Source organism: Globicephala melas, chromosome 5 (genome assembly GCF_963455315.2).
Source record: "Globicephala melas chromosome 5, mGloMel1.2, whole genome shotgun sequence".
NCBI classification, from domain to species: Eukaryota; Metazoa; Chordata; class Mammalia; order Artiodactyla; family Delphinidae; genus Globicephala; species Globicephala melas.
The window spans coordinates 107,614,329-107,632,689 of record NC_083318.1 but is presented as its reverse complement, the minus strand read 5'-3'; the positions used below and the strand labels follow the sequence as shown (position 1 = coordinate 107,632,689).

The window sequence follows — 18,361 nt, the reverse complement described above, 5'->3', positions numbered from 1 at the left end:
TGAAAGAAGCCAATCTGAAAAGGTTACATAATGTATGATTCCAACTACATGACATTCTAGAAAGGCAAAACTATATAGATAGTGGTTGCCAGAGGTTGGGGGGAGACAGGCGTGAATAGGCAGAGCACAGAAGATGTTTAGGGCAGTGAAAATATTCTATGATACCATAATGATGAATACATGTCATTATACATTTGTTACAACCCATTGAATGTACAACCCCGAGGGTGAACCCTAATGAGAACTATGGACTTTGGGTGATAGCGATGTGTCAGTGTAGGTTCATCAGTTGTAACAAATGTACCACTCTGGGGAATTATGATTGGGGGAGCCTGTGTGTATGTGGAGGCAAGGGTTGTATGGGAGCTCTCTTTAACTTCCACTCAATTTTGTTGTGAACCTAAAACTGCTCTAAAAAATAAAATCTATTTTTTAGAGAATGAAGAGACCTTAGAAAATATGTTGACATGAAACATAAAGGATAATTCCATGTGTGTTTTGACATGTTCTCCACATTGATCATATCAGTATATGAAGCAAAAGAATTGGGACAAGAAGGATGCCCCCTAGACTTTATAGGGGTCCCTCCTTAGGAGGGGGGTAGTGGTGATGGTGCAGAGGTGGAGAGCAAAGGGGAATTTGTTTAAATACTTCTGTATTGTTTGAGTCTTTTAAAACAAAAATGTACTCATTTTAATCTCTTGAAAATATATTCATATATTGCTTATAATGGGAAAATAATTTTTTCTTCAAGTTTTATTGAGATATAATTGACATACAGCACTGTATAAATTTAAGGTGTACAGCATAATGATTTGATTTACATACGTCATGCTGTGATTACCACAGTAAGTTTAGGGAACATCCATCATCTCATATAGATAAAAAATTAAAGAAATAGAAAAAAATTTTTCTTTCTTGTCATAACTAGGATTTACTGTCTTAACTTTCATATATAACATATAGCAGTGTTAATTATATTTATCATGTAGTACATTACATCCCTAGTACTTATTTATCTTATATCTGGAAGTTTGTACCTTGTTACTGCCCTCATCCAATCCCCCCAACCCCTGTCTCTGGTAACCACAAGTTTGATCTCTTTTTCCGTAAGTTACTATACTTTGTTAGTTCCTATTACACAACATAGTGATTCTGTGTTTCTGTACATTTCAAACTGATCACCATGATAATTCTAGTTATGATACATCACCGTACAAAGATATCACATAATTATTGACTATATTCCCCATGCTGTACATTGCATACCCATGACTCATTTATTCTGCAGTTGGAAATTTTTAGCTCTTAATCTCCCTCACCTATTCCTTTCCTCCCCCTACCCCCTTTCCCAGGAAAAGGATTTTTTAAGTAGTAGTTATATGTGCTCATAATATAGAAAATTTATAAGTATGTTCCACAATACAGAGGTAACCATTTGTTAAGTTTTGTGCACTTTCTTTTAGTTTTGGGGGGGTTTTGAGTTTTTTTGGTGATAGATAGGCTCTCATGTATTGACACTTTTGTTTCCAGTTTTTTTAAAACTCTGTTCTGTATCTGTCATTAAAAGTTCTTTTAAAATGTTTCCCTTGGCTACATAATTGTGACACATCCATACTGTGAAATAATGATTTAACATTTCTCTATTGTTAAGACAATTATATAGCTCCCATCTTTATATAGAAATACATCTTTATAGTGTTCATTGTTTCCTTATGATTGATTCCTAAATGGAATATTGCCTTAAAAAATAAATTTTAAAATTGTAGAGACACTAATAAGAGTTTTTAAACATATGAAATCTTAAATTATACTGCCTTGCTTTTTTTTTTTTTTTAAGGAAAAACAAGACATAGAACCTTTTTTTTCCATAACATACCGTACATGAGTTTTGATAAAGCAGTAGACTGTTCTGGTTTCTCTTGCTATTACCTCTTTTCCCCATCCTCTGTTCCTTGACATTCTTTCCCACCTATGAAAACTCTATATTTTTTTCATAATGCTTTGAAATTTTTTTTATTTCTGAAAAGGAGCAAATCAGAATTCCAGTGCAGCCAGCTTGAATCAATCTTCCTGTTCCTCTTCTGAATAGGCAGTTCCTCCAGGCAGTGAATTAGCTCTTTAGAAAACATTGGCATTATGTTTCTGAATCCTGAGTATCTGTATAGGTGGTCTGGAATGCATTAAAGAGAACCATTGTGTCAGATCCTTCCTCAAGTATAAAGATGACATCCTCTTCTTACTAATTACAAGACATTTTTGTTGTTGTTGCTGCTGCTGTTTTTTCTGAGTTACTTGGCTTTAAAAATTATTATTTGCTTTAGTGAAAGTTGGAAATGGATTTGTTACAGTGTTAATATATATAGTTGGTTCTTGTTTTATGTTATAGAAATGTGTCAAGAGTTTGCCCTTTAAAGGAATCCTGTGGTGAATACTTTTCTTAACTATAGAGTATCGCTTCTTTTTCTATTTTTGTAAATGTGGACTTTTGTATTTCTTTCAGTGACAGAAATATTGAGATATTTTGTTTCTAGTTCAGACTACAGTATTTAGCAATAATTCATTTTTTGCTGATGAACTAGGTAATATTCTCCCATATATTAATATCTTGTGTGTTTTAGTTGGGTTTGTTACTGCAAGAAAACAGGTTTATGTGTAATCCAGTAGTTCTCAGAAGTGTGGTGCCCCTAACCAGAAGCATGTTAGAAATGCAAATTATTAGGCTCTATCCCAGACCTCTACTGTTCAAAACCTGGGAGGTGGAGCCCAGCAACCTGTGTTTTAACAAGCCGTTCAGGTGATTCTGATGTGTGCTAAAGTTTAGAACTTGTGGTTTAGATAATACCTATAGAGTGGCTGAAAATCTCAGCTCTTAATCACTTGAGGCCTGGATTTGGTTTAATTCCAAGGTATGTGTTAGGAACTATAGCAGTATTCCTTCTAAGCGATATGTAGATGAAAAACTGGTAGCACGGGCTGCCTCACAAGAGTTGCTTTCATTGTTTCCAGTAGTTGAGATTTCAAGAACTAAACAGAGCCAAGAAGCCTTCACTATTGAGTTGGCCAAATTGTTTCAGTACTTAGGATAATTAGCAGAAGCTTCTCATTTGATAACATCATTTAGATTGTGCCTCCCTCCATTACCAAGATACTTAAAATGACGAGTCATGAAATCACAATTAAAATACATAAGGTTATCTTCAGAGTTAAGGAATTCCTGAATTAGTTCTCTTCCAAATGTTTTTAAGTTATAAATAATTACAAGCAGACGTACAATACCGGGGAGACACTTCATTAATAGAGTTAAGATATATGTCCATTAATTATTGGCTAAGTTTTACATAGTTCTTCATTTTTTGGGTAACATCTGCCTACTTGGTTATTTTTAAAACATTTGTAATGGAAAAGTGTTATGCTAATGTACGTGTGTATTTTTTCATTGGAAAATTCTCTACTCCTGAATTCAGATGTTACATGCATTTATTAATTATTTCAGGTGGGTCCTTCAGGGTAGAATATTAACCTTTTAAACAGAGTGTTATAAGTGAGAACCCTTGTTTTAAAGAACAAGGTCTCTTTGCTAAATTTAGGGCTTTAAAGCTTATTTTGGCTCTTAACTCTACAGCAGATTTTTGTTTCTTTAACTTAGGAAGATAATTACTCTCAAGAAGAGGTATAACTGGTTTGGTCGTGGTGTCTTCTTGGCATCACAGATGGATCTTGTTCATGCTATGGATGAGAATCAGGGACTAGAGAGCCATTAAAGGAAAACTGACAATATTCCCTTTGTGCATATTGAGAAGTGGAACATTTCCCAAAGTCAGGGTTAAGCTACAAACTTTTTGAAGATACTGTTTGTGATTTTTAAGAAAAAAAGGGTATCTAAATATAATTCACCCTCTACATATAACAAGGTCATGTGGTGAAAGGTCAGTTTCTTAGAATCAGCCAAAAGAAATTACTCATCCATTCGTTAATTATTTCCCAAATGATCATAACTCAAGAGTTAGTGAGGAGTGGAATATATTTTTAAAAAGCCCTTACCCAATCAAATGAGTCTAAAATTTCTAACTAGTTTATGTAGCAAAAAATGTGATGGAGAATTTAGTACTGAGAATTTCCTGTGATTATTTATTTAATCTTGGGCCCAGGTGAGATTAATAAAATTGAGACGGGGAGGCAATGTTCTGAAGTTAACCAGTCATTTTTGGTGTGGGCCCAGCCACATGCTAATGAATATTCTGTATCTAAGGTCTCTTTAGGCTGGTATTATTTAATCCTTTTACAATATAACTTACTACTTTCTAAGCTTCGTAAAATGCTTAAACTGCTCACTTTTAACTTATGTAAAGCATGCCTAAATTTGGCAACAATCTAATAGATTTTTTCTTCTCTAAGAACTTAGTATACAGTGATGTGTTCATTTTTGACTCTGTTAGTGAAGCAGGTCACAGTACTACCAGCCTATAAGAAACAGTATAGAGTGTTTCAAACAAGTCTTTCGTCAGAAGTGAAATGAAATGTGAAGAGAGAATTTATATAAAACAGATTTTTTTTAACTTTCAAGTTAAATTTTTAACTAAATAATATACCTCAAGTTATTTGTGATGGGGGCGGGGAACCTAATAAATCAAGACTGTAGAAAAGATTGAAAGCATATTGTATACTTTTTTGTATAGTATAAAAAGAAATATTTTAAACTTTTTTTTTTTCAGCCTGCCCTAATGATTCATGGTACTTGGTTTTCTTCAGGTTAGAGAAATTAGTTCCCAACGTAGTCTTTGACATTTTTGTTATACTGACTTGGGCTGAAGACAAATCTCATTTTGTCTTCTTGATTCATAAACTTTATGTTAAGCAAGTTTATCTTAGCAAACCATTTTATTTGTTTCAATTCTCTAGTTATCTGAGGTAAACCAAAAGCATGCAAACCTGCAGAAAAGCATCGAGAAAGCTAGAATTGGCCGACATGAAACGGTAAGTTTGTATCTGTAGATTCTTTAATAATGTCAATTCTAAATAGAAGAATAAAAGCATCGAGCTTCCTGTGAGGAGGATGCTGTTCCCACTAGAAAAGAAGTGAGTCACAGCAAAGGCTGTGAACATTTGACCTGGTAGGATTCCCTAATTGTGAATCTAGATTTATTATTATTGTATTATATTGTGTATGGCAGTGTAGCATAGAAGCATAAACCCTGGAGCCAGACTGCCTGGGTTTGAAAGTCTCCTAAACTCTTTCTTCTCGATTTTCTCAGTTGTAAAATGGGGAATAATAAAATCTATGTCACTGAGTTATTGTGTGATTAAACTAGCTAATATTTGCAAAGCACTTAGAAGAGAGCCTGGCACAAAGTAAGCCTTATATAAATGTTTATGTAAATTTTTAAGAGTCAGCTTTGTAAGAGTCTTGGCACTGAATAAATTGAAAACTATCGGACTTCCCTGGTGGTGCAGTGGTTAAGAATCCGCCTGCCAATGCAGGGGACATGGATTCAATCCTTGGCCCAGGAAGAGCCCCCATGCCACGGAGCAGCTAAGTCCATGCGCCACAACTACTGAGCCTGAGTTCTAGAGCCCCAGAGCCACAACTACTGAGCCTGCGCTCCACGACTACTGAAACCCACATGTCTAGAGCCCATGCTCTGCAACAAGAGAAGCCACTGCAATGAGCACACCACAATGAAGGGCAGCCCCTGCTCGCGGCAACTAGAGGAAGCCCAGGCACAGCAACAAAGACCCAGTGCAGCTATAGATAGATAGATAGATAGATAGATAAATTTAAAAAAAGAAAGAAAACTATCAATACAGTGTTTTCATGGCCTTGTAATATTTCTAAATTATTTACATGAATTTTGACCTACTATTTTATTTTTAAAAGTGTTAGGGGTTTTTAAAAGTTCACTTTACTTTTTAGTTTTATCATTATCTCAGGTATGGACTTATGACTTGAAAAAATGTTGAAGATCAACATGAACCTCTAAGCATTTCATCTCAACCTCTATTTGTACGACTTGTGAAAGAGACTCAAAAACTTGTCACATTGTATTGGGTTGGCCAAAAAGTTCGTTTGGGTTTTTCTGTAACATCTTACAGAAAAACCCAAACGAACTTTTTGGCCAACCCAATAGAAAAGAATACATCACAGGTTTACATGGCTTTATGCTTTTCAGAGTTATTTTACATACATTCTTTCATGTGAATAGTCAGGACAGTGACGGATAGGAATTGGAGAATGGTAATTGCTGAAGAATATTTAAGGGAAGGTAAGTTCTGGACATAACCTGAAACTGTTTTATTTCTTCTTCAGTTGACAGCAATTACCACTTCTTTATTTGATCCTGTTTTTTTCCTTTGATTTGGCAATAACTTGTAGAAGCACCTTCAACTAATGGTGACATGTTCATGCCACAAAGTAGTCAGCCAGTCTGTTGAAGGTTACCCAGTCCACTGTAACCACTGAAACTAGGACAAAAACCTACTAGCAAACCCAGTTGGTACCTACAGCTATCAGAAGATTATAGGAGTTCAGAAAGACTCCTGAGAAAGATGAACTCTTGTGTTCATCTTGTGTTCACTAGTCACGAGTTTTCAGACATATCTGAAAGCTTTTTCTATCTCCTAGATATTATTCATGGTGATGATGATACTGCTGATGATGGTAATGAAGAAAAAGAAATAGCTAACATATATATTCTGCTTACTATGAGCCAGGCAGGTACTGTTCCAAACGCATTTTCTATATTGAATCCTGCCAACAGTCTAAGGAGGTAGCTACTATTACTATATTCATTTTTACATTTGAGGAACTGAAAGCACAAAAAGGTTAAGCAATTTGGCAAAGGTCTTGGTGCTAATAACCAGGCTCCCAACTCAGGGTATCTGGAGAGCTGTCATTGCATCCACACAGATAGTCACCACCCTGCTTCTCCTGTCTTCATTAGCTTTTTCTCCTCTTGCTTTTCATTGTGGAGTATGTATAATTTGGGTGTTAATAGCAAATAATGATCATCTTATATTGCAGTTAATTTTCAATCTCTCCTATGCTATGCTAATGTGGTATACACTAATCATATGTAACAATTTACATTTGAATTAAAATTAAATACGATTAAATTCAGTTTCTCAGTAACAGTCACATTTCACGTACTCAGTATCCCTATGTAGTATCCCTATGTAGTTTCCTGCATTGGAGAAGACTAATCTAGAACATTTCTGTCATTGCACAGTTCTGTTGGACTCTGCTACTTCAGAGGTCTGTACATGCATTCTGTTATATAACTTCTAGCAAAAGTAGCTTTCTTCACTTGGAACCAAGAAGAATAGCTTAAGGCAAAAGTAGAAAAATACAAGTACAAAAATACAAGCTAGCAAGGAACCTTAAACAAGTCCCATCAGGCAGTTTGAACTCTTATTTGGTTTTGCCTCAGACTTTTCCTATAATTCTGTACCGTAACCTTTTCCAGTATTTGGTTTTTATTTGGACTTATTTTTCACACATATGAACTGAATACCGATAGCACTATTACTTCTACCTGTTAGTGAAAACTATGGCTAGAAATTTCAAATGGTGTTTATTGGATCATTTTGTGTAAAAGCTTTATTCTGGTTTACCTTTAAAGGAAAGTGATAGGAGGTCACAAGCTACAGTTCTGTTATTTCTGATATTTTTAAAGGTTAATCATCCTTGAAGTCTGGAAAATTATCTAGAACACTTTCAAGGAAAATTGTATAATGATTGATGTTGCCATAAAATATTACTTACATATATATAGATACAATCTTGCGAAACTACCCAAGAAGTGGTATAATTTTTTTCCTAATGTGATAACAGTCCTCTTTTGAGTTCAGACATAGTTGGTAACCTCTCATCTGTTTATGAGCCTTCCATTCTACATATTAATTTCCATTCAGTTAACATTTATATAAGATAATTGAGATTGCAGAGAAAAATGAGAATTGAGTTCGTTCTTATACTGTGAATATATATGTATATGTATATATAATATCGTCAAAACCTAATGCGTATCAGTTATGAGAAAATAAAATGTTTATAAAATGTATAAACTTATGGCATTTTGTTTGTCTTAATTGTACATAATGTTATTTTGAATACAGGAAGAGCGAACCTTGCTAGCAAAAGAGCTTTCTTCACTTCGAGACCAAAGGGAACAGCTAAAGGCCGAAGTAGAAAAATACAAAGAATGTGACCCGCAAGTTGTGGAAGAAATACGTAAGTTTGTATTACACCTTGAGGGTTTTTATCTTTGCTAACAAAGATACTTTATACTTCTGGTTGCCTGATAACCATTCACCACGTATATGAGAAAATAAAGCCCTTAATAATATTAATATTGCATTAATATTTGCATTAAGGAGCCTTAATGTTAAAGCACTGAACAGTGACAACTTTGAAATTATGAGCATTTCAAGAATAAGGACGGTCGGTGGGGTAGGAGGATAAAGACATAAAATATAGGCTTAGGAAACTGAGAAGTCAGAGAAGGAGTTAAGTTGGCCTCAAGTACCTTGACTCCAGAAAGAAATCCACCATTATCTTCTAGGAAAAGTAATACCAAAAAATACGAGTTTACAAGTTGCAGAAAAGTAGTCTGTGTATTGACTTGCCTTTTAAATATTCCAATGATGTTTTTCCTTACTTTTAAAACAGAGTCCCCAAAGCTTCATTTTCAGTATATTTTTTATATTTATGTAAAGATAGAATTTTGAATATTTGAGGAAATGAAAGATACTGCATTTAATTGCTTAGAAAAATATGCATAACTTTCCTCATTTTTCTGTTTTAGCCTGTCTTTTCATTTAGGAAACTTTATCAAGTGAAATATCTAGAAAAACTGATATTATAGTATGTGATTGAAGACTTTGAGAGAAATTGAAAATATTTGGTATTTTTAAATTAACCTGAGAATAGTTTGGTTACAATTAAGTTTGATGGTATTCTTTACAATTAAAAAAAAAATTTAAGCAGTTCAATTAGTATAATCTAAAGTTAAACTTAATTTTAGAGACAGGTTCTGCTTTGCACAACTCCAGGAGATGCCATGCAAGTACATGTAGTCCATGCCTGGCCTAGAAAATATGTAGTAGCCCTGGTTCAGCTGATTACCCAGGGTGATTTTCAAAGCAAAGTGGAGGCAGAAGAACCCTCTGAGCCAGTCATTTTCTGTGAATTAAGTACTTGGGGAGCTCTTTCATGCTGCCCATGGATTCATTTCATTTATCATCTTCCTGCAGAAGAAAGTACTAACCGAATGTGCTACAAAATTAAGCACTTTAATCTGTTTTAAAGTTTTAACTAATATCAAGTGACCCTCAGTGAACACAAGCACATCAAAGCAGCAGGAGACAAGTTAGGAGTTCACTACTAGGAAGTGAGGGCTGCTCATGATTCACCTTTAAAAGGAGACACAGACTGCTTGTTAAAGAGGACATCAAATGGTGTGTATCCTATCTAGAGCATTTTCTTGTGAAAGAGCATTTTAAGAACAGTTTTCTTACCAGATTTTTAATACCTTCAGGTGGTTTATTTTCCGGATCAGCATAGCTATGCCCTCCAACAGTTGATCATGGAAATTCTGTTTTCACAGTAACCAAATTTGATCTTTCATTTATCACTTTTACTTGGTTCTACCTTCCTTCCTGATTTTAGTTTTGTGTAATTCTTGGACTTTTTTCTTGAAGTACCAACTCTTTGCTTACCCGCCTCATTCCCTTTTCTGTCTAGGGACCCATAGCTCTTAGCCATACCCAGTGAAGGCTTCTGCTTTTTCACTTTGTGGTCCCCATTGTATTGCCACAGCTCTTTCCCTGGGCAGATGACCCTGACTGATACCACCTCCACTTGTGTCCTCTCATTTTTAGTCCTTTTCACAATTTGATGATATCTGTCCACACAGAAATGACTAAAAACTCTTATTTAGACTTAAAAACTATTCTGAAATATACTGATTGTGATCCTAAGCCAGTGGATCATCTTGAGGTACAGAAAATCACTAGGGGTAAAGAATTATGCCAGACTAATTAACGAAGTGGGAAAACTCATTTCAAGCATGTAACTTGAGATGTTGATATTCCTTGTACCTCTGAATCATGCAGCAATTTTGGCAAGTGCATCACTTCTTAGAAAGGTAATAAAACTTGAAGGAAGACTTTTCAAGTATGTTAAGGATGGTGTGTTTTCTGGAGAGTAGAATAGCATAGTTGAGATAGAAGTTGCAACTATAGTTTTATACTGGTTGCCTGAATTCTGCTCTCCATCTTTACCCTTAAATTTAACAGTTTGGTAATTTATTTCTCAACCCAAGGAAAACACACCAATGTGAATGAGTAATAATCAGGGTATGAGGTCTAAGTGAATGAGCAGAAAGTTTTCTGGTTTACAGTGAATTAAGAGACTTTATGTTTCTTCATCAACATCACATCTAGATTATCTTTTAATATTTATGCATCCACATAAGATGGATCTGTATTTGGGCCTTATAGAATTTATAATCATGAATCTATTACACATATGTGAATTTTTGAAATTTTCACATTGTACATTTTTTATCTTAATAGGGGAATGAGAGGATAAGAGTCCTTCCTTCCTGGCTTTGTGCTATTACTTTTTAATTCCATTAAAGAATCATCTATTTTTATAGAATACATAATTATAGAAAATTATAGCATATTTAATAGACAGTAGATATGTAGAATAATTACATTATTTTATAAATATATTTTAGATGTGACGGTAGGATTTCTTTTTCTATGGAAAGCTATGGAACTACAATCAGAAGAAAAAAAACCTGTCAGAGCCTGTATACCTATAGAAAGGATTTTTAGACTAACTTTAGTTCATACTTTTATACAGTGATGTCCTGTCCTCTGCTTTTAAAATTCAGAACAGCTAACAGAAGTTTATTCAAATGTGGCACTTTGACTTTCAGCCAAGATAGAGTAGTAATGTACTGAATTTATCCTCCCACATAAGAACAAAAACAAACATAATATATGGAATAATGATTTTCAAGATACTTGACATCAAACAGCAAAGGGAAGCAATTCCTAGAAAAAGGAAACAAAGTAAGCCTTACAATTGTCCCAGCTTATTTTGTTGAGAGAGTTTCCTGGCTGCAACACAAGGAAGAACCTAGGCAGAGACCTACAGACTCCCTGAGTCAAGGAGGTGGAACTGAGAATCAGGGAGACCAACGTGGATAGAGTTCACAGGATACCATACTAGAGAGGAGGGGGTAACACAGAAAGAGAACCTTGGGTATCTAGAGAGGGTTCCTCTCAAGTATTCTATGCACGCATATGAGGAAACTAACCAAAACTGGGGAAAGAACCATCTCAAAGGACTAGAAGAAACAGTGCCAGGCACTCACGCAGGACCAGGAATGTGTCTATTCTCACCAGCCAGTTTAGAAAAATTTACAATTCACAAGGCATTGAGTAGAGTATTCAAGACGGTCTTGCTTCAATAGAAGGTAGTAGCCCTAGACTGAGCTCTGCTGTCAACCCCCCTAACAAACCATAAGAGCAAGTCTTCAAGGCAACAAACTACTGTAAAATAACTTAAATGCATTCCAGAACAAAGCTCAATAATATTTATAGGAGTACAAAAATATCTAGCACCCAGCAAGGTAAAATTCATAATCTCTGGCATACAATGAAAGGTTACCAGGCATGCATAGAAGTAGGAAAAACATAATTGTTAGTAAGAGGAATAATCCTCCAATCAAAACTAACCCAGAATTGACACAGATAGTAGAATTAGAAGACCATAACATTAATAATTATTATAAATGTATTCTATATGTTCAAAAAGTTAAGTAGAAACATTGACGATATAAAAAAGACCCAAGTCAAACTTTTGGAGATGAACAATACAGTGTCTGAAAAGAAAAATACACTGAATTGGATTAACAACAGATTAAACTTCCACAGAAGAAAAGATTAGTGTATTTAAAGACATGGCAACAGAAACTATCCAAAATGAAACTCAGGGAAAAAAATTTTTTTTTTCATGAAAAATAGCATCCATGAGATATAAGACAACTTCAGTGACCCCAATATATGTGTAATTAGAGTCCCAAAAGGAGTGTATGTTGGGGGTGGGGGCAGGGCAGGGGTGTTTCAGGCCAGAAAAATATCTGAAGAAATACGTATCAAAAGAAATAAGGCTAAATTTTTTTCAAATTTGATAAAAACTATAAACCCACAGATTCAAGAAATTTAGATATGTAAGTAGTAAATGGCAGTAATCTCCTTATCACTAAATCTAGAGAACGTTTTAGGTTTTAACTTGACTCACTCCAAATCCCCTTTCCCCAATGAGATTATTGTTTTTCTTTATTTATTTATTTTAATTTTTTAAATTGGGGTATAGATGTTTTACAGTGTTGATAGGTTCTACTGTACAGCGAAGTGGAGTTCCCTGTGCTATACAGCAGGTTCTCATTAGTTATCTGTTCTATACATATTAGTGTATATATGTCAATCCCAATCTCCAAATTCATCCCGCCCACCCTTTCCCCACTTGCTGTCCATACGTTTCTTCTCTATGTCTGTATCTCTGTTTCTGTCTTGCAAACCAGTTCATTTTTCTAAATTCCACATATATGCATTAATATGCTGTATTTGTTTTTCTCTTTCTGACTTACTTCACTCTGTATGACAGTCTCTAGGTCTATCCACATTTCTACAAATCACCCAATTTCATTCCCTTTTATGGCTGAGTAATATTCCATTGCATATACGTACCATATCTTCTTTATCCACTCTTCTGTCAATGGGCATTTAGGTTGCTTCCGTAACCTGGCTATTGTAAATAGTGCTGCAGTGAACATTGGGGTGCGTGTGTCTTTTTGAATTATGGTTTTCTTTGGGTATATGCCCATAGTGGGATTGCTGGGTCATATGGTAATTCTATTTTTAGTTTTTTAAGGAACCTCCAAACTGTTCTCCATAGTGGCTGTATCAATTTACATTCCCACCAATAGTGCAAGAGGGTTCCCTTTTCTCCACACCCTCTCCAGCGTTTATTGTTTGTAGGTTTTTTGATGATGACCATTCTGACCATTCACCTCATTCTGAGGTGATACCTCATTGTAGTTTTTATTTGCATTTCTCTAATAATTAGTGATGTTGAGCATCTTTTCACGTGCCTCTTGGCCATCTGTATGTCTCCTTTGGAGAAATGTCTACTTAGCTCTTCCACCCATTTTTTATTGGGTTGTTTCTTTTTTTTTTTTTGATATTGAGCTGCATGAGCTATTTGTATATTTTAGAGATTAATCCTTTGTTGATTCGTTTGCAAATATTTTCTCCCATTCTGAGGGTTGTCTTCTCATCTTGTTTATGGTTTCCTTTTCTGTGCAAAAGCTTTTAAGTTTCATTAGGTCCCATTTGTTTATTTTTGTTCTTATTTCCATTACTCTAGGAGATGGGTCAAAAAAGATCTTGCTATGATTTATGTCAAAGAGTGTTCTTCCTATGTTTTCCTCTGAGAGTTTTATAGTGTCCGGTCTTACATTTAGCTCTTTCATCCATTTTGAGTTTATTTTTGTGTATTATGTTAAGGAGTGTTCTAATTTCATTCTTTTACATGTAGCTGTCCAGTTTTCCCAGCACCACTTATTGAAGAGACTGTCTTTTCTCCATTGTATATCCTTGCCTGTTTTGTCATAGATTAGTTGACCATAGGTCAGTGGGTTTATCTCTGGGCTTTCTATACTGTTCCATTGATCTATATTTCTGTTTTTGTGCCAGTACCATACTGTCTTGATTACTGTAGCTTTGTAGTATAGTCTGAAGTCAGGGAGCCTGATTCCTCCAGCTCCATTTTTTTTTCCTCAAGGTTGCTTTGGCTATTCGGGGTCTTTTGTGTCTCCATACAAATTTTATGATTTTTTTGTTCTAGTTCTGTGAAAAATGCCATTGGTAATTTGATAGGGATTGCACTGAATCTGCAGATTGCTTTGGGTAGTATAGTCATTTTCACAATATTGATTCTTCCAATCCAAGAACATGGTATATCTCTCCATCTGTTTGTGTCATCTTTAATTTCTTTCATCAGTGTCTTATAGTTTTCTTATACAGGTCTTTTATACCTCTGTAGGTAGGTTTGTTCCTAGGTATTTTATTCTTTTTGTTACAATGGTGAATGGGATTGTTTCCTTAATTTCTCTTTCTGATCTTCTGTTGTTAGAGTATAAGAATGCAAGAGATTTCTGTGCATTAATTTTGTATCCTGCAACTTTACTAAATTCATTGATTACCCCTACTAATTTTCTAGTGGCATCTTTAGGTTTTTCAATGTATAGTATCATGTCATCTGCAAACGGTGACCATTCTACTTCTTTTCCAATTTGTATTCCTTTTATTTCTTTTTCTTCTCTGATTGCCATGGCTAGGACTTCCAAAACTATGTTGAATAATAGTGGTGAGAGTGGACATCCTTGTCTTGTTCCTGATCTTAGAGGAAGTGCTTTCAGTTTTTCATCATTGTGAATGATGTTTGCTGTGCGTTTGTTGTATATGGCCTTTATTATGTTGAGGTAGTTTCCCCCTATGCCCACTTTCTGGAGAGTTTTTATCATAAATGGGTGTTGAATTTTGTCAAAAGCTTTTTCTGCATCTATTGAGATGATCATATGGTTTTTATTCTTCAGTTTGTTAATATGTTGTATCCCATTGATTATTTGCGTATATCAAAGAATCCTTGCATCCCTGGGATAAATCCCACTTGATCATGGTGTATGATCCTTTTAATGTGTTGTTGGATTGTGTTTGCTAGTATTTTGATGATGATTTTTTCATCTATATTCATCAGTGATATTGGTCTGTAATTTTTTTTTTTTTGTAGTAGCTTTGTCTGGTTTTGGCATCAGGGTGATGGTGGCCTCGTAGAATGAGTTTGGGTGTGTTCCTTCCTCTGCAATGTTTTTGGAAGCGTTTGAGAAGGATGGGTGTTAGCTCTTCTCTAAATGTTTGATAGAATTCACCTGTGAAGCCATCTGGTCCTTGACTTGTTTGTTGGAAGATTTTTAATCACAGTTTCAATTTCATTACTTGTGATTGGTCTGTTCATATTTTCTCTTTCATCCTGGTTCAGTCTTGGAAGGTTATACCTTTCTGAGAATTTGTCCATTTCTTCCAGGTTGTCCATTTTGTTGGCATATAGTTGCTTGTAGTAATCTCTTATGATCCTTTGTATTTCTGCAGTGTCTGTTGTAACTTCTCCTTTCTCATTTCTAATTTTATTGATTTGAGTCTTCTCCCTTTTTTTCTTGATGAGTCTGGCTAAACGTTTATCGTTTATCTACTCAGAGAATCTGCTTTTAGTTTTATTGATCTTTACTGTTGTTTTCTTTTCTTCTATTTCGTTTATTTGAGATTTTTCTTGCTTTGTGAGGTAGGTTTGTATTGCTATAAACTTCCCTCTTAGAACTGCTTTTGCTGCATCCCATAGGTCTTAGGTCGTTGTGTTTCGTTGTCATTTGCTTCTAGGTATTTTTTGACTTTCTGTTTGATTTCTTCAGTGATTATTTAGTATTGGTTATTTAGTAGCATGTTGTGTAGCTCCCATGTGTTTGTGTTTTTTACAGTTTTCTGTTCTGTAATTGATTTTTTTTTTTTTTTTGGCTGCATTGGGTCTTTGTTGCTGCACATGGCCTTTCTCTAGCTGCAGCAAGCGGAGGCTACTCTTCATTGCAGCGTGCAGGCTTCTCATTGTGGTGGCTTCTCTTGTGGTGGAGCACAGGCTCTAGGCATGGGAACTTCAGTAGTTCTTGCACACGGTTCAGTAGTTGTGGCTCGCGAGCTCTAGAGCCCAGACTCAGTAGTTGTGGTGCACAGGCTTAGTTGCTCCGCGGCATGTGAGATCTTCCCAGACCAGGGCTCAAATCTGTGTCCCCTGCACTGGCAGGCGGATTCCTAACCACTGCGCTACCAGGGAAGTCCCTGTGATTGGTTTCTAATCTCATAACGCTGTGGTCGGAAAAGATGCTTCACACAATTTCAGTTTTCTTAAATTTACTGAGGCTTGATTTGTGACCCGAGATATGATCTATCCTGGCGAATGTTCCATGAGCACTTGAGAAGAAAGTGTGTTCTGTTGTTTTTGGATGGAGTGTCCTATAAATATCAATTAAGTCCATCTTGTTTCATGTATCATTTAAAGCTGTGTTTCCTTATTTATTTTCATTTTGGATGATCTGTCCATTGGTGAACATGGGGTGTTCAAGTTTCCTACTATGACTGTGTTACTGTCGATTTCCCCTTTTATGGCTGTTAATATTTGCCTTATGTATTGAGGTGCTCCTATGTTGGGTGCATAAATATTTACAATTGTTATATCTTCTTCTTGGATTGATCCCTTGATCATTATGTAGTGTCCTTCTTTGTCTCTTGTAATAGTCTTTTTTTTAAAGTCTATTTTATCTGATATGAGTATTGCTACTCCAGCTTTCTTTTTTTTTTTTTTAAAGAAGATGTTGGGGGTAGGAGTTTATTAATTATTTATTTTTGCTGTGTTGGGTCTTTGTTTCTGTGCGAGGGCTTTCTCTAGTTGTGGCATGCGGGGGCCTCTCACCATTGCGGCCTCTCTTGTTGCGGAGCACAGGCTCCAGACGTGCAGGCTCAGTAGCTGTGGCTCACGGGCCCAGTTGCTCCGCGGCATGTGGGACCCTCCCAGACCTGGGCTCAAACCCGTGTTCCCTGCATTAGCAGGCAGAGTCTCAACAACTGCACCACCAGGGAAGCCCCCAGCTTTCTTTTGATTTCCATTTGCATAGGATATCTTTTTCTATCCCCTCAATTTAAGTCTGTATGTGTCCCTAGGTCTGAAGTGGGTCTCTTATAGACAGCATGTATATGGGTCTGGTTTTTGTATCCATTCAGCCAGTTTGTGTCTTTTGGTTGGAGCATTTAATCCATTCACATTTAAGGTAATTATTGATATGTATGTTCCTATTACCATTTTCTTAATTGTTTTGGATTTGTTTTTGTAGGTCTTTTTCTTCTCTTGTGTTTCCCGCTTAGAGAAATTCCTGTAGCATTTGTTGTACAGCTAGTTTGGTGGTGCTGAATTCTCTTAGCTTTTGCTTGTCTGTAACACTTTTGATTTCTCTGTCGAATCTGAGTGAGATCCTTGCTAGGTAGAGTAATCTTGGTTGTAGTTTTTTCCCTTTCATCACTTTAAATATATCCTGCAACTCCCTTCTAGCCCGCAGAGTTTCTGCTGAAAAATAGCTCATAACCTTATGGGGATTCCCTTGTATGTTATTTGTTGCTTTTCCCTTGCTGCTTTTAATGTTTTTTTCTTTGTATTTAATTTTTCTTTTTTTAAATTTTTGGGTCTTCATTACTGTGCGCAGGCTTTTCTCTAGTTATGGTGAGCAGGGCCTACTCTTTGTTGCAGTGCGAGGGCTTCTCATTGTGGTGGCTTCTCTTGTGGAGCACGGTCTCTAGGTGCATGGGCTTCAGTAGTTGTGGCTTGCGGGCTCTGGAGTGCAGGCTTAGTAGTTGTGGCACATGGGCTTAACTGTTCCGCGCCATGTGGGATCTTCCCCAACCAGGGCTCAATCCCGTGTCCCCTGCATTGGCAGGTGGATTCTTAACCACTGTGCCACCAGGGAAGTCGTGTATTTAACTTTTGATAGTTTGATTAATATGTGTCTCGGCGTGTTTCTCCTTGTGTTTATCCTGTGTGGGACGCTCTGCGCTTCCTGGACTTGATTGACTATTTCCTTTCCCATGTTAGGGAAGTGTTCAACTATAATCTCAACAAATATTTTCTCAGACCCTTTCTTTTTCTCTTCCTCATCTGGGACCCCTGTCATTCGAATCTTGGTGCCTTTAATGTTGTCCCAGAAGTCTCTGAGACTGTCCTCAATGCTTTTCATTGTTTTTTCTTTATTCTGCTACACGGCAGTTATTTCCACCATTCTATCTTCCAGCTCACTTATCCATTCTTCTGCCTCAGTTATTCTGCTATTGATTCCTTCTAGAGTATTTTTAATTTCTGTTACTGGGTTGTTCATCACTGTGTTTTTTGCTCTTTGGTTCTTCTAGGTCTTTGTTAAATGTTTCTTGTATTTTCTTCATTTTATTTCTGAGATTTTGGATCATCTTTACTATGATTACTCTGAATTCTTTTTCAGGTAGACTGCCTATTTCCTCTTCACTTGTTTGGTCTTTTGGGTTTTTACTTTGCTCCTTCATTTGCAGCATATTTCTCTGTCTTCTCATTTTGTTTAACGTACTGTGTTTGGGTTCTCCCTTCTGCAGTCTGCAGTGTCATAGTTCCTCAGAACTTCTGGTGTCTGCCCACAGTGGGTGAGGTTGGTCCAGTGGC

General features: G+C 36.0%; 1 protein-coding gene across 1 annotated transcript in view; it reads left to right on the top strand.

Moving 5' to 3' along the window:
• The window catches only part of MND1 (meiotic nuclear divisions 1), a 73,183-nt gene that overhangs the window by 37,166 nt on the left and 17,656 nt on the right, over nt 1-18,361 (top strand). The window contains exons 4-5 of the mRNA XM_060298708.2: nt 4,903-4,977; nt 8,116-8,230. Coding sequence (XP_060154691.2) covers nt 4,903-4,977; nt 8,116-8,230 — 190 coding nt within the window. The remainder of the gene's footprint in view (nt 1-4,902; nt 4,978-8,115; nt 8,231-18,361) is intronic.